Source organism: Phacochoerus africanus, chromosome 4 (assembly GCF_016906955.1).
Source record: "Phacochoerus africanus isolate WHEZ1 chromosome 4, ROS_Pafr_v1, whole genome shotgun sequence".
NCBI lineage: Eukaryota > Metazoa > Chordata > Mammalia > Artiodactyla > Suidae > Phacochoerus > Phacochoerus africanus.
Window position 1 is genome coordinate 114,666,017 of NC_062547.1, and position 20,879 is coordinate 114,686,895.

The window sequence follows — 20,879 nt, forward strand, 5'->3', positions numbered from 1 at the left end:
TAAGAGGCCACTGTAGCTGCCATTTGGGGCTTTAAGGCACTTGGTACTTCATCACAATCAGCTACAGGTTAACTGGGATGCCTTCTGCAGCATGAATTACCAGTGTCTTATATCCCTTCGGCAAGGAATTCAGTACTAAACTCAAACCCAAAGACCCAATCAAAGCAAACTCCTAATTGTGTCTTTTTAAGTCTATCTCTTGGGACTACAGGTAAACTTAATAAAAAGAATTATTAACTAAAACAGGGTTTTGGAGTAATGAGATTCACTAGTGAGAAGAGACCCCTCGAGAATACAGAAATAGCAGGTATAAGGAGCTAATTTTACAATAGCCATTAGGCTGGGAGATAGCCTTCTCAAGGAGCTTCCCCAAACCTTCCCACGGCAAAGATACAGACCGTCCTGGAGAGGGCACAGCCTGGCTCACTGAATAGCAGAGAAGTCACTATGGTGCCACACCTGCAGAACTTGTTGAAAATTGACTGCCTGGAACTTGCTACACATTTTGCCTCTAAGGTGCTAGAAAGCTATTCATTGAGGTAGTGTCTCTCTCCAGGGCCTTTACCATAAAAATCACTAGAGCTGGGGACATGGAAGGAAATCGCTGGTCCCTGAGCACTATAGGAGCTTGGCACTGGAAAAAAGTCAGATATGCTGCTGCAAGAGCCTGCCTACCAACACCACGTAGCAAAACACCCTTCTTCCTGTAATGTCTCTTCAGTATCCTCTCCTATCAAAGCTCCAGCCCCTGCTGGCAAAGGAAAACTTACTTTCAAAGGCCCAGATCCATTTTCACAGTACAGTGAAAAAGGGTGAATTTGGAATTGAGGAAATAAATCAATAACCGGCACAAGCATCACTTCTCAAGCTCCCCTCACAGATTTTGTAGCCAGATTTCTACACCTGTCTGGAGGGTCCTTCTGCAGGCTCCTTTCCCTCAGGTTTCACCAGAAGTTGCGAACAGCAATGGAGTAAAAGATTAGTCAGAACAGAATTCGCAGCCCCGTTCTCTTTCTCCTCACCGAGTTTCCGTCCAAGACACGCCAGGCCCGGGACATCAAGGACAGGAAAACTGGGCAGCGAAAAGGAAGTGGGGAGAAAACTCAGCAGAACCCGGACTGCACGGTCTCACCGCCTCTCGGGGCCGCAACTCCGGCTACACTCCCTCCCAGGTCACAAAAGCCGTCTGAGGTCTTCCCATCGCAGGGGCTCCGGGAGGCCGTCGCCGGGCGGGCCGGCGGGCGGCGCGTTGTGATTGGGCGCCAGGGAGCCCGCCCCCTCATCCCGGCGCGTCGGGAGGGGGCGGGGCCCGCTGCCTGCTCAGCTATCGGGCTGCGGGCGCCTACTGACCCAGCGGCCACTGCACCGCCGCTGTCTCCTGCTTGTGGCGGGCGGTGCAGGAGCACCGAGTGGCGCTGGAGAACCGGCGTTTCCTTTCGCAGCTGCCGCCGCCATCTACGCGTTTGCGGAGCGGGAGGGAGGGAGGGGACTCGCGGCTGCAGCTGGAGCGGGCTTCTCTCCGGGGACGGTCCTCCCGTTGCTCTCCTTTTCCTCCTCCGCGCGCCGCCGCCGCCGCCCGCCCCCTGCGCCCTCCCGGCGCAGCCCGGGTCCGAGAAGGGAGAAGAAGGGTCGGCGGGGGGCGGGAGGAGCTGGCTGGTGGACGCGCGCTTGGAGGAAACTCTTGCCCGACCCGTGAGTCCCCGCTCCCGGGGTGCACGCCGGCCTGGTCTCAGCGGCGGCGGCGGCGGCGGCGGCAGCAGGAAGGGGCTCAGTCCCGGGAGGCGGGGGCTGTACCGCGGGGGCGGGCCCGGCTGTCCCGGCGCTAAGTTGTGCGGCCCGACTCTTCCCGACCTGATTTCCTTCCCCACGGTTCCTTGGACCCAGCTCCGCGCCACCGACCCCAGAGCCTCCAAGCCTGCACCTCCTGGGTGAAGAGGACACGCCTGCCCTAATCGAGAAAACTTTTCCTGCCGACTTGGTCGGGGCGACGGTGGCAGGAAGTCCAGACAGCGACCTTTTCTCTGCCTGCCCTGCGCGCCCTGCCGGGTGCCGGCGCTGAGGTCGAGATTAAGTTTTAGCGGGCCCCTTCCGGGCTGCAGGCAGGTCCCGCCTCGGGAGCAACGCCCGGCCCCCGGGAGGGCGGCAGGCCGGGGCGAAGGCCAAGGGCGCGTGGTGGCGCCGGAGATAAGGTGCGGACCGCGTCTGGGACCCGCATCCACAGCCTAGAGCACGGGGAGAACGAGCCTGGGAGCAGAGAGCCTCCGGCGGCCGCTTCCAGGAGTCCACGGTGTCTGCCTCCTCCTCCTCCTAGTGAGGACAGTGCCCTGGCCTTGAGTCTATCGAGGAAAAATGAAGTTGAGCCGCCAGTTCACCGTGTTTGGCAGCGCAATCTTCTGTGTGGTCATCTTTTCGCTCTACCTGATGCTGGACCGGGGTCACTTAGACTACCCCAAGAGCCCGCGCCGCGAGGGCTCCTTTCCCCAGGTAAGCACCGGGAGCGAGGGCTCGGGGCTCCGAGAGAGTAGGCATGGGGGCCCGTAGTTACCCACTGCTACGAGACCTCTCTCTCCCGCCGGGGCTCCGCGCCCCGGCTAGGCGAGGCCGAACTGGAGGAGGCATGAATCCTTCTCCAACCCCTGCTCCGCAGCATTCGGACGGCGGTGACCGCGATCCCGGAGCCACCCCCTCCCGGGCGCGCGGAGTTAACAAAGTACTAGGCAGCATGCGGTGGCCGGATCGTGCTCATAGGAAATGGCCGTGTTCCTGTACGCGTACCCAGGCCTGTTGGGGTGGTCACCTGCTGGCGGGTGAACTCGCGCGGCGTGAGGCGCTCCCTTGCAGGCGCAGCGCTTGCTGACAGCTCACGGGCTATGGTAGCCCCTCGGCACACACAGGGTTAAGCTGCACTGATAACCTTCGCTCACCCAGTCAAGGAAATGGATCAGACAGACCCCATCTGGGTGTTTCATTTATTTGTTTATCCCCGCTGTCTCTTGAGAAATAAAAGTTTATTTCGTGTTACAGACCTCTTAGATGTGAATCTGTAGGGTTGATTTTAGTGTCGTCATTCTTCAGCTATTACATCGTGTTTGTTTGGAGCAGAAGAGGGAGCCTAGTGAGGAAGCGCTTGTTATACTCTGGCCGGAAGCTGTGGGGCGCTCAGTCCTGAGCCCAGCGGTCAAATTGTCAAAGGAGTTGGGAAAACGACCCATCTTAAGTCTTTTATTTAAAGTTACTAAAAATAAGCAAACAGGGATGATCGGTTCTATTTGGGGGGCTATCGCGCCGCGTGTGTTTCAAGTTGTTTTCCGGTGACCTGTACGCTCCATAGATTTTAGTAATACTAGGTATTGTGTAGTATCTTCTGTAATGAATGAACGTGAAGAACTCAAAATCCTGAGAAGCTTATCTGTCAATTACTTGGCTCAAGGGTAGAGAAACCTAGGACGTGAACAAGTTGGTGTTTTGTTTTTGTGTGTGTGTGCGATTGTTTAAATGACCAAAGAATAGTCTTGCCTTTTGTTCTTGTCCTATGCTAGGACAAGAGGCTTGAGTTTAATGAAATTAGACTAGTGATTTTACCTCAGTTATTATGAAAGTGAAAAAAGACCCCCCTTTGTGGATGGTATCATCAGTACAGAGCAGGAGAACGATACTACAAATCTGGGTGTGAACAGATGTATTAAAAAATTTAAAAGCATTTGGTTTGGGGTAGTATTATAGAGAAAATATAGTGAGATTAGCACTATGGGATATCTTTAAATCTTGAGTTTAGAGTTTGTCCAGTGCTTGTTGATGAGATTGGATTAAACAGTTAAAAAAAAAAAAAGGGTAAACCTTCTGAAGTCAGAGCACAGGAGGAGTTCCGAGCCTTGTTTTATATGTTGTATAATTTGGGGGCTTACTGTATTATGATTTTTCTCTCCCAGTAAACCCATCTTTAGAATTTTCTCCATTACAGGAAAAAAAAATCATAAAAACTGATAGATTTTACCTAAAACGTTATCTGGAGTAATGTCCTTTGGCTTTGGCTTGATGATCACTTGGAAATGATTTATGCAAACATCTGGGGCTGAGGTTCTCTGGCAACCTTGACATTTTACTGTTTCTGAAGAAGTAAGTGAATCATTGGGTTACTGGGAAGTTTTAGACAAAGTTAATTACAGCATTTTAATATCCAGGCCTAGTCTTCATCAAGGGGCTAAAGTTCTGCTTAGAGAATAAAGCGTTTAATAGAAAGTGACAGTGACTGCTGGGAGAGAAGGCCCTGTGTGTATTCTGTTTTGTGTGCAAGGGGAAAGAGGGTTTGGAATTGGAGCTTTTTATACCTAAGTTTGTCTTTCTCAGATTTTCATTACTGGATTTTGGGTGCAAGAAGTCACCTTTGTTTTTTTTGTTTTTTTTTGTTTTGTCTTTTTGCTATTTCTTTGGGCCGCTCCCACGGCATATGGAGGTTCCCAGGCTAGGGGTTGAATCGGAGCTGTAGCCACTGGCCTACGCCAGAGCCACAGCAACGCGGGATCCGAGCCGTGTCTGCGACCTACACCACAGCTCAGGGCAACGCCGGATCGTTAACCCACTGAGCAAGGGCAGGGACCGAACCCGCAACCTCATGGTTCCTAGTCGGATTCGTTAACCACTGCGCCATGACGGGAACTCCCACCTTTGTTGATTTAGTTTTGGCGAACCACTGAAGCCCCAAACAGGTGGACCAGATAAATGTCTGTAAGCCTGACTCATCTGTGCTTGATACCTGCCTATGTGTCTTAGTCTTACATGATAAACTCCATTCACAAAACCACCACTCAGTAGGTCAGGAAACAGGCACATAGAGATTAACTTGCCTAAGGTCACACAGCTAAAAGCTGAGACTTGAACAGGCAGCCTTTAGAGTCTAAGCTCTTAGCCACTATGCCCAACTGCCCCTTAGTAATCCTTTGCATCCTGTTAGAGGCCCCGACTTGTCTGTGTATAAGATAGAGTTGTTGTGTGGCTCCTTAGCTTATGAATTTTTTTTTAAGGAAACGAAGGCTTCCTAATGAATGTGCTTGTGTGTGCATGTGTGTGCACCTTAAAAAAAATAAATAAATGTTTGATTTTGAGATAATTATAGGTTCACGTGCAAGTATAAGAAATAATCCACAAAGATCACGTGGATCCTTTACTAGTTTCCCCCAGTGGTAACATCTTGCAGAACTGTACTGTGGATTGTATATTGATACATTCAAGATACAGAACATTTTCATCACCACAAGGACCCCTTACACTGATTGCCCTTTTAGAGCTGCAAGTGCTTCTTTCTGTCCCCATCCCTTCCTAGCCCTTGGCAACTACTTAGCTGTTCTCAATTTCTATAATTTTGTCATTTTGAGAATGCCAAATGAAATAATACAGTGTACAACTTTTGGGGATTAGCTTTTTTCACTCCCTAAATCTCTGGAGAGGCATCCAGGTTGTTACATGTTTGTTCCTTCTTCTTATTTTTTTTGTTGTTGTTTTGTTCCTTATTGTTGCTGAGTAGTAGTCCATAGATAGAGCAGTTTGTTTTAACCATTCACCCATTAAAGGACATCTGGGTTGTTTCTAGTTTGGGGCAGTTTATTATGAATAAAGCTCCTATGAACATTATAAACATTCCCATTCAGGTTTTTTTGTGTGAATATAAATCCTCATTTTCCCATGAAAAAATGCCCAGGAGTACAGTTACTGGGTCATATGGTGCAGGCATACCTCAAAGATATTGCGGGTTCAGTTCCAGACCACCAAATGTACTCCTTTTTATGAAACATTTAATGCTTGAGATTTATACCTCTCCCAGAATGTCTTCCAAGTCACGTTAGAGCTAAACATTGTAATGAAAACCATTATGCAGTATAGCATCACAGCATTTGAGTTGATTTTTTTTTTTTTTTACTACTTCTAACTCCTATGTCAACCTTAATCTGATGAGAACACCAAAACTTGGCAAAACTAGGTTGTACTATATTATATTCCTTTGATGAGTTTGGGTATTGATTTCCTTAACTTTAATAGAGCCAAGCTAGTCAGTTACTATAAATCATTTTTGGTGTCTAGTAGAATGATTTCTTTGGAAGGGAATTGATTTCCTCTGAATTGTCCATTTTAGTGTCTTGCAGATAATATGAAAACTTCAGTAAGGTATCTGGTCCATCTTGTGAGCAAGATATGTTTTAAAACTGTCCTCGGTTGAGAGCAATCTATCCACTGTTAATTCTGGCTTTCATTCTTTCTCCCTCCTCCCACAAGTCTGTGTTTTCCACCGCTTGGCCAGACTCTAGGGTGGAAATGGGCCCAGCTCCGGGTGCTCCAGTTTTTCCCACCCTGAAGCAGCAGCTGGCCTCTGAGAAGGTCCTTTGGAAGGCTTTCCCCTGTGCTTCTGGGAAGAATTCCTTTGAGATCTCGAGATAACAGGTGGCCTTGTCTGTTTTAGCTTGTATGTATATTTCAGGGTTAATAAATCTCAGCTAGAAAAATTAATAAAAATTTGACTCCGAATGAGAGGCTGGCCAGGACCTCATGCCCTAAAGATCCTTTGAGGTAATATTATAAGAATTTGACCAGATGTAAAGGAGAAACATTGTTAGGGTCTTTCTGAAATTCTTCATCACTTCCTACAAGCAGATTTTACAAGTTACTTACTATCTAGATTGTGTGTAATAGGATGTGTTATTAATGTCTTGTGTTTGGATCTGGAGAATGAGTGAGTCAGGTTTTGTATAACAAATGATCTTTAAGTCACTAGTATAGTATATGATCATAGGGATTAATATTAATCCTTGAAAGTTCAGAGAATGAGAGTGATGGCAAATGTGAAAGTGAAGTTCAGATTTTATCTTTGTGCCCAGATAATATTTATCAAGTGAGAATAAGTGAATGTCTTTAAGTATTTGATTGAAAGACATTGGTGGGTGGGGACTTTTATGCCTTTTTTTTTTTTCAGCTTTTACTGTGAAAATATAATACACACATAAAAATATGTAAAACACTTTACACCTCTAATACTTTTTCCCAAGAGTTCAGTATCATATATGTTTAATAGAAGTTGGTGTAAACTCCCTGGTTGTTTTTCCTTGCTTTCAGAAATCTGTGACTGATAAGAATGATAAATAGAAAAACATGATCTTTCCCACTTCTCACACCCCAGTGCACTCTATTTATAACCTTTAGCACTTGTTACTAGGGTTTCTGCAGGTGTATAGAAGAAGGTTTCATTTTGGGGGGTTATACTGTTTGAGATTTGGGACTTTGGGGATGTGATGAAACTTTGACCTTGACCCATGCTGGCAACCAAGGATTTAGAAGGAGTGAGTGCAAAAATGGAAAGCCCCTGAAGAGGCTGGTTTCTTCCACCCTCTCCTGAGTCCAGCAGTCTTCCAGGACTCCTCCTGCCATGTATGTATCACTAAGACTCAAATGTTTTCCTATACACCAAAGGGGGCATAACACTTATGACTGAATCTGGTCTGAAGGCTTAAGTTTATTATTTTTTTAATTGACTTGAATGTGTTGTTCCCAGATCAGCACTGCTATCATGGCCTAAACAACTCCTTTTGCTTGGAAGATGTTGCAATCCTCTTTATCTGAAAAGGATTTTCTCTGTGACTCATTAATTAGCATTAAAGGCTATCTGGGCTGTGAGTGAAACACTGACTGAAATTACCGCTTTTATTTTTTTGTTGTTGTTTTTATTTTGAGTCAGCTATCGATTTGGGTGAGAACTGTTAAAATGTTGGCCTTTTCAACAGGCTGGACTAAATGTTGAGATTTTCCTAGGAGTGGTTCAGTAGCTGCTGCTGATTCCCTGCTTCACTCTTAGTTTTTTGAGCCCAACGATCTTACTTTTCCTTTGTTTCTCACTCGGAGATCTTTAAAAAAAATGGGAGGCTATTCAACAGCTGGGATATAGCCTTTGGTTGTTGGGTTGTAAAGGCCTTAGTGCATTTTTGGCGCCTTCTGTCTTGGTGGGCAACTTCCTGGTAGCATCAGCTTTTATGGTACATGCAGAACTAAAGAGAAGAGAGGGAACTCTAAAGGGAGGATTTTGCTTCTTTTTTGTAGTTGTGATTAGCAGGTTGATCAGAAGAGGAAGTAGACCATTTTAGCTAAAACCGGTTTCTGTTTCAGTTATAAGTTTTATTCCAAAGCTTCCATTTTTTAAGGCTGAAACAATGTCTCAGGTTTGAGGGTAAATTGCACTGAAATGGAGTTCAGATCTAGGGCTTGAATTTTGCTAACTTTACCTTGTGATGGGGAGGAGGTAAATCATTTGCTTTGAATAAACTCAGTCTCTTGGGGTTAAACCGCAGCTTTTCTATTAGACATTGTGTTTAAGGTAATGTTATTCATACATTTATGCAGACCTGCACATAGTGGGTATCCAGTAAATATTTTATGTTAAATTTATAAATTCAACATATTATATCTAAAGAAGAGATCAACCTTGAAGCACACTAGTTTGAACCTGTGCATACTCTACCTTTGGCTGCCTCACAGACTCTTTGCTCTTGACGTTTGGGGCTGGATTCTTTGGTGTAGGGGGCTGTCCTGTGCATTGTGGCATGTTTAACAGCATCCCTGGTCTCTATCTAATATATGCCAGAAAGACCTTTCCCTGACTTGTAGCAATCAAAAATGTCTCTAGACATTGCTAAATATCTTCCAGGGGAAGAATCAACCCAGTTGAAAACCGCCTTGGCTGTAGTCTAGCCAAAGGCCTATTTTTTATACCCTTGGTTAGCAGTTTGCATTTTAGAAAGTGATCGAACAGCTTAAGTCTAATACTCAAAGGGATAACTAGCATTTTTTTTCTTTTGATGATTGAAATGTATCCTTTCTCTAGCTGCTCAAAATTCACTTACATTTTTAGGGTTCCCATTGCAATATGTTACAGAAAACACAAGTGTAGATTTTGTTCATTTGGAAGCTAAAAATGGAAGGTTGCTATAATGACATTAATTTTTTTAAAAATGGATATAGTTATTATTCTGAGAAAAGCATATGGTCAGGTTAAAGTAAATAGATTGTCTTTTACTTTCCACAAGATGAATTAGAGATTAGCAGTAGTCTGGATTTATTCCCCTTGCCCTTTTAGCATTGAAAGGTAAGATATATTGAGTAGTAATAAAGTAGCATAAGAGGCATGTGTAAAAATAATTCGAGATGCTTGAAATTTTCTCAGACAAGCGTTTTACTTTCTTCAGTGTATTACTTGTTTTATTTCTGTTAATTCGGATGATTCTGGTTACTGTATTTTGTATTCCTTCTTGAGGTTAGAAAGAGCAGGGAAAGAAACTGGAAAATAAAGTGGATGGAGATTTCCTTCCTGTTTGTTTTATTTTGTTCTAAATAGCCTTTTTTAAGAAAGGGGGAAGAGGTGAGGGTAGAAAAAGAATGAAGTTGTGGGCAAATAGTCTCATTCCATCCCTTTTGAACCAAGGCCTTTGGTCTTGAACTCTGCTGAAGTCAGCCAACTGTGGGCCCAGTCTTGCCTGCCACCTGTTTTTGTAGGGCCACAAGCTGAGAATGGTTCCTTTTTTTTTTTTTTTTTTAATGGCTTCACACACCATTATGGTATATGGTATATGGAAGTTCCCAAGCCAGGCATCGAACCAGCACCTTCATAGTGACCCAAGCCACTGCATTCGAATTCTTAACCAACTGTGCCACCGTGGGAACTGCAAGAATGATTCTTACATTTTTATTTTATTATTATTATTATTATTATTTTGTCTTCTTAGGGCCACACCCGCGGCATATGGACATTCCCAAGCTATGGGTCTAATCAGAGCGATAGCCGCATCACATCCACAACAATGCCAGATCTGAGCCACATCTGCACCCTACACCATGGCAATGCTGGATCCTTAACCCACTGATCAAGGCCCGGGATCAAACCTGTGTCCTCAGGGATGCTAGTCAGGTTCATTTCTGCCGAGTCACGATGGGAACTCCCTCTTACGTTTTTAAATGAGGAAGTATTTCATGACGTTGACACACTTATTCCTCTGCAAGTTGAATCATCTCTGGCTGCTTTTGTTTTATAGGGGCAGAATTCAGTAGTTATGTAAGGAATGGTGTGGCTCACAAAGCCCAAGCTACTTACTGTCTGGCCCTTTGCAGAAAAAGTTTGCCAACCCCTGTTTTAAACTTTATTGTTAATGTTAGAGGCAAATAGTATGGTTAGATCTGTTGAAGCAGAGGTTAATTAAAAACAAACAAAATTCTCATAAGCTGGTTATTAGATAAGCATTACTCAAACTAAACTTAGTGTTTTGAGAGTGTAGTTGGAAACTCGTGGTATCTATGTGTTTCATAGATTCCCAAGCACCTTAGGGAACTTCTAGGCTAGAGCATGGACGTGCTTGAGATGTTGAATTTGTTTTCCCTTCTATCACCTGAAGATTTCGCACTCCAAGACCACTCTGGGACAAAGGGGTTCTGAGACATGAACTACGCAAAATTGATCCAGTCTGGAAATTGGGTTTGCTGAAATTGATCCAGTCTGTATCTTGGGTTTGCTGAAATTCACAGATGGGTGAAATTTAGGGCCTATTTAACTGCTTAGTACTGTGGAAAGAGAATATGGGTTTAAGTATCTTCATAGAGCATAGATTTAGACTAGAATTTGGCAGACCTCTCTGGGCCCCTGAGGGCTGCTCAGCTTGGAGGCAAAGAACTAACTACCAGGATGTCTGAAGGGGTGCTGAGATACTCTTCTTATCCAGGAGTCATTAATTCCTGCTAATGTTGATCCTTCTTCATGCTTCTTAGCAATTATATGTGACTTTCATCATTCCTCGTGGCACAGGCCACCATTGTATTTGTGTCCTCACAGGTTTTATTGTCATCCTCAAAGTTGCAGCACACTTAGTCTGAACAAAATGAGTGTAATGCAGCTCACTGAGTGGTGGTGCAACGTTTAAGTGGTTTTTTTTTTTTTTAAGTTTTATTGAAGTATAGTTAATTTACATGTTGTGATATTTACTGCTGTACAACAGAGTGACTCAATCATACATATACACATATCCATTATCTTTCAGATTCTTTTCCCACGTACATTATCACAGACTACTGGGTAGAGTTCTCTGCTGTATAGCAGGTCCCATTGGCCAATCATTCCATATACCACAGGGTGCATATGCCAGTCCTAAACCCATGATTCATCCCGCCCACCCCCCCATCCTGTCCCCTTTGATAACCATAAGTTTTTCAAAGTCTGTGAGTCTGTTTCTGTTCTGCAGATAAGTTCATTTGTATCCTTTTTTTTTTTAGATTCCTCATATAGGTGATATAATATGTTTGTCTTTCAGTGTTGTGTTTTTTTTTTTTTTAATTATTTACATTTGTTCATTTTTTTGTACTTAAATGGATTTCCACATTGGCTTCCTTTGCAAGTAGTCACCTTCAGAAATCCAGAGAAATTAAATACTTTTTGCAAAGGGAGAGCAGAGCCCAAATGGGACCTGATCCTACCACCCCATTGTCCTAAATCAGGAGTCTGGAGAACTAGGGAACTTGCAGATGGTTTTTTTTTTTTTTTTTGGCTGTTGTTTTTCTTTTTCAGTTAAATGTGTTTCTTCCAGGACTGATGATACTTTTTTTTGTAATGGCAAGCTCTTCCTCTTCAGGGTGAGGCTGTACTTTGGGACTACAGAAGTACTCTGTAGCATTTACTCTCTTCTTTTAGCACAGGTATGGAGGATTGTGGAATTTATAGATACTCGCCTTCATGATAACATTTTTACCTGTGAAGCATAGAGAGTGGAAGCCTAAGAGTATGAATCCTTCTCAGAATTATTTTCTACAGTAGAAAATCCTGAATTTGGAGTTCCCGTTATGGCTTAGTGGAAACGAATCTGACTAGTATCCATAAGGACACAGGCTCAATCCTTGGCCTCACTCAAATGGGTTAAGGATCTGGCGTTGCCATGAGCTGTGGTGTAGGTTGCAGATGTGGCTCAGATCTGGCAAGGCTGTGGATGTGGCTGGCAGCTGTAGCTCCAATTCCACCCCTAGTCTGGGAGCCTCTATATGCTGCAGATGTGGCCCTAAAAAGACAAAAAAAAAAAAAATTCCTGAGTTTGTGTTTTTAGAATCCAGTAAGGTAGTCATTCTCTTAACAGTCATCAGTTCCCCTTTTAAAAGTCATAATAGGAAAAAGTCAGACAGAATTTTTGGAGTTGGGAGGGCCTTTCCAGGTTAGGTAATTTTTCAGATAAGGACACGGACATGTACACAGAACCTCAGCTGTTTTTGCCCCAGGTCCCATAACTAGTCATAACATAATCAGAATATGCTTATTAGCCTATAATTCAGTGACATTTCTGTTGTACTACAACCAGCATGTATTCGATGACTCACTGCATGTTAGGTACTATGGAAATTGTGATAGACATACTAGATATGTTGCTTTGATAGAGCTTCTTAGTTATTTGATGAGACACAACTGCCATTTGTGAGAAAATTAGAGACAATTGTTACTTAATTATTCCTTGAAAGAGTTAATTTTAAAAAGCTAGAACAGTGCCCGATACATAGCAAATGCTCAATCAATGCTAGTTATTAGTAATGAACAGAGATTTATGAAGTACCTATTATGTACTAGGCACTGTTGTAGATTCTGGGGGTATAGGAACTAAGAATAAAACAAGAGTCCATGATTTTTTATATACTTTTAATATGAGGGCAAAGGACTTAAAGAGAATTCTAAGTTCATATAATGGTCTAGATCAAATTGATCAAAGAACATGGGACAGAAGCTTGGATTTTCTTTTTTTTTAATTATTGGATGAATTTTATTACATTTATAGTTGTACAGCGATCATCAAAACCAAATTTTATAGCATTTCCATCCCAAACCCCGCCCCCACCTGTCTCGTTTGGAAACTGTATGTTTTTCAAAGTCTGTGAGTCAGTATCTGTTCTGCAAAGAAGTTCGTTCTGTCCTTTTTTTAGATTCCACATGTAAGTGATAGCATTTGATGTTGGTGTCTCGTTGTCTGACTGACTTAGCATGACAATTTGTAGGTCCATCCAGGTTGCTGCAAATGCCGTTATTTCTTTCCTTTTAATGACTGGGTGTTATTCCGTTGTATGTATGTACCATATCTTCTTTATCCACTCCTCTGTCGATGGGCGTTTAGGTTGTTTCCATGTCTTGGCTATTGTATATAGTGAACATTGTAGTACATGCGTCTTTTTGAGTCATGGTTTTCTCTGGATAGATGCCCAGGAGTGATATTGCTAGATCAAATGGTAATTCTCTTTTTAGTTTTCTGAGGAATCTCCATAGAGTTTTCCACAGTGGTTGCACAATTTACATTCCCACCAACAGCGTAATAGGTTTCCCTTTTCTCCACACCCTCGCCAGCACTTATCGTTTGTAGACTTTTTGATGATGGCCATTCTGGCTGGTATAAGGTGATGCATTGCAGTGGTTTTGACTTGCATTTCTCTAATAATGAGTGATGTTGACCATCTTTTCATGTGCATCTTGGTCATCTGTATGTCTCCTTTGGAGAATTGTCTGTTTCAATCTTCGGCCCATTTTGTGATGGGGGTGTTTGGTTTTTTTGATATTGAGCTGTATGAGGTGTTTATAAATTTTGGAGATTAATCCCTCGTCAATCGTTTCATTTGCAAATATTTTCTCCCATTCAGTGGGTTGTCTTTTTGTGTTGTTTAGGGTTTCCTTTACTGTGCAGAAACTTGTAAGTTTCATTAGGTCCCATTTGTTTATTTTTGTTTTTATTGTCATTACTCTAGGAGGTGGATCTGAGAAGATGTTGCTGTGGTTTATGTCGGAGAATATTTGGCCTGTGTTTTCCTCTAAGAGTTTTTTGTTGTTGTTGTTGTTGTTGTCTTTTTTGTTGTTGTTGTTGCTATTTCCCGGGCCGCCCCCGCGGCATATGGAGGCCCCCAGGCCAGGGGTGGAATGGGAGCTGTAGCCATCGGCCCACGCCAGAGCCACAGCAACGCGGGATCCGAGCCGCGTCTGCAACCTACACCCCAGCTCACGGCAACGCCGGATCGTTAACCCACTGAGCAAGGGCAGGGACCGAACCCGCAACCTCATGATTCCTAGTCGGATTCATTAACCACTGCGCCACGACGGGAACTCCTCCTCTAAGAGTTTTATAATATCTGGCCTTAAATTTAGGTCTTTAATTTGTTTTGAGTTTAGTTTTGTGTATGGTGTTAGGAAGTGTTCTAATTTCATTCTTTTATGTGAAGCTAGGCTTTTCTGATTGGGTAGAATTTTGAAAGGAGAAAGAACACTCCTAGTGTGAAGTACAGTGCTTCCACAGGCTTGGAGTCATGAAGGAGCCTGGCACCATGAGAAGAGGTGAGGAGATTGGTTTGATTTATAATCTTGTAAAGAGGATTTGGGAAAACATAGTAAATAGTTTGAGATCAGATTGTGAGGTGCCCTGAGAGCCAGTGTGCGGAATTATGAGTTAGATGGTATTGAACCATTCAAAGTTACTGAACGTGTCAAGAAGCTGCTTGAGAAAAGCAGCGTTGGAGAATTAGTTTCATAGAAAATTTTAGACCTGGAAGAAAACTAAGAGAATATTCAATCTAGATTATTCTGGTAGCAGTGTGTAGGAAGACTCAGAAGCAGGAAGGCAGCTGAGAATCTGTTTGAGGTAATACAGACATAAGGCAGTAAATCCCTGTACCATTATTGAATTGGCTAGAAACAAGAACAAGAGGAAAAATTGAGAGAAATTTTTGTAAAAAGAAGCAACCGAGCTTTCTTACAAATTTGATAAAGGGTAATGACAGGAGGCTTGAGTCAAAAAATTTGATCCATATTTTCCCTTTGGGGTGTTGGAGACTGCTTGTACTATTTGCAGAAGGGCATAGTTTGAAGGATAAGCTGGTTTGGGAAGCCAAGTTCAGTTTCATTTTTGATGAGGTGGATGTGAGTGGAAATAGCCAAGTGGGCTGGAGTGCCAGAGAAATTAGGAATAGAGATGCTGATCTGGTATCATCGGCACAGCCCAGAATGACTGAGCTCACTTAGGGCCTTGCTTTGTGAGGGGAGCACAGAGAGCCAAGTAACATTTCTTACAGCCAAAGAGTTACGCTTCTTAGATTGAGATGACTGTGTAGCAGATGTTAATAAAATGAAGCAGCTTGTACTCAAATTGTCAGAAACCAGCTCATTGATCAGCATACCTAAGAAAAGATAAGGCCATCATAGGGAAGAATTTCAAAGAAGCATTCAGAAACTAAAAAAAGGCCCATCTCATCTTTTACCCAAATTACAGGGCTAAGTTATTTTTTCTAGGTTATAAGAACAAAAATAGATTACTGTGTGTGTGTGTGTGTGCTTGCATGTGGTGTGTATGTTGCAGGGAGGGAAGGGAAAGGGAGGAAGAGAGAGATATTAAAAGACCAAAAGGCAACACTCTAAATAGGGCCCTCAAAGTTCAAGGTTGTTCTGAAGATGAAACAAGTTTCTGAGAATACCCCCAAACTGCCTCTTGTTTATAGTAAAGAAGAACCTCTCCCATTTGCTTTGGTGGCTGATTAGATATTCCTGTGACTTTTTTTTTTTTCTTCTTTTAAACCAGTAATTGTGTAAAAGAAAGAAAAATTGTATACCCCTAAGAAATTTGGATCTTTAACTCATCTTTGGTAGCTGATGGTATAATATATTTAGAATTTTTCTATTTTATATTCTTATATGTTACAATGTGCCTTACTATTGCATTTGTTGCTTCTGTGGTATTTACAGAATATCCCATCTTGCCCTTGTAAATGAGTTGGTTCAGCCCAATTTTTATTGTCGCTAGGAAAGGATCTATAAAACTTCAGAATATTTGGTGCTTGTAAAGAAAAGTAAGAAAATTCAGAATTTATAATTATTCAGATGGGGCTTGCCTGAACACCTTTCTCTTGTTAGTAAGGAAGAGAGGGGCTTATTCCAGAAATGATTAGTATAAATAAGATTGAAGGCAGGCTGATTACCTACTTAATACAATCCTGCCTTCAGAGGTTCCCCAGAACTATTTCTGTATGAAAAACCATCTTAGACAAGCCAATTGCATTTATTTTAATAGGCTAACACTGTTTAGGTTGATTTGCTTTTTCCATTATTGACAGTGACTCTCTTTTTACATTAAAATTGTGTTTCTCAAAATTACTTGTGTAAAATTATAATGTGTCAATGGAACTTTTATCAGCAGATCCTAAAATACAATATATGTCATTCCTTCATGGAGAATGAGTTTAGGTAGTATAAATGGATTCTGCATAATGACCCTTGTGTGCAAAGACAAGCATATATCAAAAAATATAAGACAGATTAACAACATAGACCAGCATTCTTTGCTCAGATGAATACATGACAGCATGACCCCACTTCCCTGAGAATTGTTGCAGTTTGAAAATGCATTCCATGGACTTTTTATGCATGTTCTTTTTTTTTTTTTTTTTTGGTCTTTTTCCCATTTCTTGGGCCGCTCCCGCAGCATATGGAGGTTCCCAGGCTAGGGGTCGAATTGGAGCCATAGCCGCTGGCCTATGCCAGAGCCACAGCAACACAGGATGCAAGCCACGTCTGCGACCTACACCACAGCTCACAGCAACGCCGGATGGTTAACCCATTGAGCAAGGGCAGGGACCGAACCCACAACCTCATGGCTCCTAGTCAGATTCGTTAACCACTGCACCACGACGGGAATTCCATGTTCTTTCTTTTTAAAGGCCACACCTGTGGCATATGGAAGTTCCCAGGCCAGGGGTTGAATCGGAGCTGTAGCTGCTGGCCTGTGCCACAGCCACAGCAACGCAGGATCTGAGCCATGTCTGTTACCTCCACCACAGCTCACGGAAATGCAAGATCCTTAACCCACTGAGTGAGGCCAGGGATTGAACCTGTATCCTTATGGATGCTAGTTGGATTCTTAACCCGCTGAACCACAATGGAAAATCCTTTGTTATGTATGTTCTTGAGTGGGATACAGTGTTGACATACTATCTCAGAATGCTAGGCTTGAGAATAGACATTCCATTAAAAGTATGAAATATGTTTTAGAGGAAAATTAGTGTGGTTTTAGAAAAAGTTGCAATAAATATGAAGAAAAGTAATATTCCGTAGAACAGTTTGCAAAGGGCTGAATTACAGAAAGAATTCTTTTAGTCAACACGTAATTTGCTTAGTGCCACTTAATTACAGTTATTAAATATATTTGAAGGTAATAAAACTGCAGTGTATGAAAATATTTTAGAATCTAAACATTTTGGGTACTTACAGGCCCTTGTTCTATTAATCATTTTTAAAAAGATAGCCGTTCTGTAGAATTTCGCTTAATACAGTAACTTGGTGCCTAAAATGATGCCTCAACAGGAAGGTGGTTTCTGTGCTGCTGCATTGGGCTGGTGTGGGTGGGGGCACTACAGTTCTAATCTAAATAAACATGTGGAAACCCACAGGGTGGAAGGAAAGCTGTGTTTTGGAGCCTGCAGAAAGCACCAGCAACTGGAGTCCCACCCTCACTTGTGGAGGTGATGAGAGGATGGGGATTACGCAGATGGGGAAAACCAGTAGGGCCTGTTGTTATTCTGGCTCAAGCCTGGGACCCTCTGTGGTGATTCCAGCTGCTACAAAGAGGGTGTGCACTTGCAACCATGAGTCTTTGGGGTCCCCTGCTGGAAGCAAGGGATGGGGAACTTGGTGTCCCAGCTCTTCCCTTCACCGTCACTTGGCACTCTTTTCATATACCTACGTCTGAGCAACCTCTTTTACTATCACTCCGTGGCAGGTGTGAGATTTATGAATGATGATTTCCAGGGCAAAGAGTGCCTTATTCCTGTGTTTTGGCAAGGTATTACTTAAGCATTCTTTGTGCTCACATGGTGAGGACATTTATTTCTTTGAATGGACAAGCGGAAGGAAGCAAAAAGACAATACCTTGGAGAAGATTCAAGGAGGATAAGCTCCAGATCTGGGCAGTACCACTGAAAGGTTTTTTTGTAACTGTGGTTTGTGGTTTTAGATAGAGAAGTAGGGTAACATACGCAACTGTGGCCACAGCCTTGGTTCACACTATCTCTGGCTTTAGCACTGTGTATCTTAAGAGGTGGAATGGTCACTTAGATAGCTTGTCATTTCATCAAACCAAAACGCTTTCTTATAAAGTGCCTGAGAGCTGACTAAATAGTGGGATTTTTCTATATAGTTGAATAGCAGCTGACTGACTAGGAACTACATAATACTGGTAACACCCCTGCTGGAAATACAGACTCTCTTTTTACCAAATCTCTGTTCCTATATTTAGCTTTAATGCAGTGGTTCTTAACTGAGGATATATGAGAATGGCCTGGTGAGTCTTTTTATGATGAATAAAAGGCAGATCTGTGCACTCTCTCTAGGTAATCCCTTTCGTTCCCACTGCTTTAAATTCATATTGGTACGAACCACTCAGGTTTATATATTCTCCTGACTTTCAGACTTGCATATCTGTGTGACATTGACATGCAATAGTTGACCTATCTAATAGCTTCAGAATGGAACCTTTTGCCCCTCACTCTGCTCCTTCGCCAGTATTTCTTGTTTTCCTAAAATGCCACCTGCCATCCTGCCAATTTCTCAGCAAAAAAGAAGAGGCCATTTTCCTTCTTTTCTTGCCCCACCCTCCCCTTCCCAGTTCCTCAGTCCAGTCAAATGGTTTCGTATTCCTCCACCTCTGCTGCTTTGGTCTTAGCTACCATGGTGTTTACCTGGCAATCTGAAGTATAACCTCTTACTCAACTTGCTTCACCATAGCTCCAGAATGGCTTTAAAACACTTTTTGTTCATTGACCCTAAAATTATCCAGGATGAAGATGTGGATGTTTCTTTTCCTGGAAAATATTTTTAAATTTAAATGAACTGAGTCTTATTTGACTAAAATCAGGATGTTGGCAGGCCTGCTTTCCTTTTGGAGGCATAGCTGTCTTCGTATCTCCTCTGGCTCTGACTCTTGCAATCTCCTTCTTTTCCATTATAAGGTTCCAGGTGATTGTGTTGGGACTACCTGAATAGGCTAGGACAATCTCCACATCTCTAAAACCTTAAGTTAATCACAACAGCAAAGTCCCGTTTGCCATGAAAAGTAACAGAGTCACAGGTTTCAGGGATTAGGATATGGACATCACTGGCAGCCCATTATTCTGCCTAGCATATAAGACTTTTTTTAGGGCCACACCTATGGCATATGGAGATGCCCAGGCTAGGGGTCGAATTGGAACTGTAGCCACTGGCCTACACCACAGCCACAGCAACCCCAGATCTGAGCTGTGTCTTTGACCTACACCACACCTCACCACAGTGCTGGATCTTTAACCCACTGAGTGAGACCAGCGATGGAACCTGCGTCCTTGTGAATACTAGTCAGATTCATTTCCACTGAGGCATGATGGAAACTCTGATATCACACATTCTTTAAACTGATTTGCATATGCAAACGAATTTAATGATCACAACCATCTTGTGGGTTTGGTATTATTAGTTATCCCTGTTTTACAGATGAGGAAACTGAGGCACAGAGAATTATGTAACTTGTCCAAGGTTATACAGCCATTAATAGTGGAGCCATATGTTTCCATAAGTTGAGGCTTTGGTTGCAGATGCAGCTTGGATCTGGTATTGCTGTGGCTGCAAGGTAGGCCCCAGCTGCAGCTCCGATTCAACTCCTAACCCCAGAACCTCCATAGGCTACAGGGGCGGCCATTAAAAGAAAAAAGAGTGGAGCCATAATTCAAATTGGGCTTGGCTTTATTGTTTATCTTATTTTATTTTCCAGCTTTATTAAGATATAATTTCTGTATAACGTTTAATAAGTTTAAGATGTACAAGTGATGATTTGATACATGTATCTGTTAAAAAATGATTACCATTGTAGCTCCAGCGGCGCAATTGGTTAGCGCATGGTACTTATAAAAAATGATTATGATAATAATATTAGTCAACACATCCATCATCTCACATAAATTACCATTTCTGTTTTGTGGTGAAACAAGTAGATAAATAGGTAGTATATATAGATAGATAGATAGTATATAGATAGAATCATTAACTATAATCATCATGCTATACATTAGATCCCCAGAATTTATTCATATTATAACTGAGAGTTTGTACCATTTGATTAATATCTCTCCATTTTCCCCTCTGCACAGCCCCTGGTAACTACCATTCTACTCTCTGTTTCTATAATTTTTTTAGATTCCACATATAAGTGATATCACACAGTGTATGTCTTTGACTTATTTCACTTAGCATGATGTTCTCAAGGCCCAGCTGTATTGTCACAGACAGAGGATGTGCTTCTTTTTTTATGGCTAAATAGTGTGTGAGAGAGTGTGTGTGTATGCATACATACCATGCTTTCCTTATTCATCTATTGATGGACACTTAGTGTTGATACCATGGTTGTTGTGAATAATGTTGCAATGAACGCGGGAGTGCAGATATTTCTTTGAGATCCTGTTTTCCTTTCCTTTTGGTATATACCCAGAAGTGGGATGGCTGAATCATGTGACAGTTCTATTTTTACTTTTTTGAGAAACTTCTATTCTGTTTTTCATAGAGGCTGCACCAGTTTATATTCTACCCATAGTACACAAGGGTTCTCTTTTCCCTACACCCTCACCAACACTTGGTATCTCTTGTCTTTTTGATGACAACTGTTCTACCCATAATGAGGTGATATCTCATTGCAGGTTTGATTTGCATTTCTCTGATGATTAGTGATGCAAGCACCTTTTCATGTATCTGTTGGCTGACTGTATATCGTCCTTGGAAAAATTTCTGTTCCTCTGCCCATTTTTTAATCAGATTATTATTATTATTATTGCTATTAAGT

The 20,879-nt window shown here is 42.5% G+C and overlaps 1 protein-coding gene across 1 annotated transcript in view; it reads left to right on the forward strand.

Annotated features, from left to right (window-relative positions):
* Positions 1-1,435: 1,435 nt before the first annotated feature.
* Positions 1,436-20,879, forward strand: part of MAN2A1 (mannosidase alpha class 2A member 1) — a 177,516-nt gene continuing 158,072 nt past the window's right edge. The window contains exon 1 of the mRNA XM_047778398.1: positions 1,436-2,484. Within this exon, the coding sequence (XP_047634354.1) occupies positions 2,350-2,484 (135 nt within the window). The 5' untranslated portion in view covers positions 1,436-2,349. The remainder of the gene's footprint in view (positions 2,485-20,879) is intronic.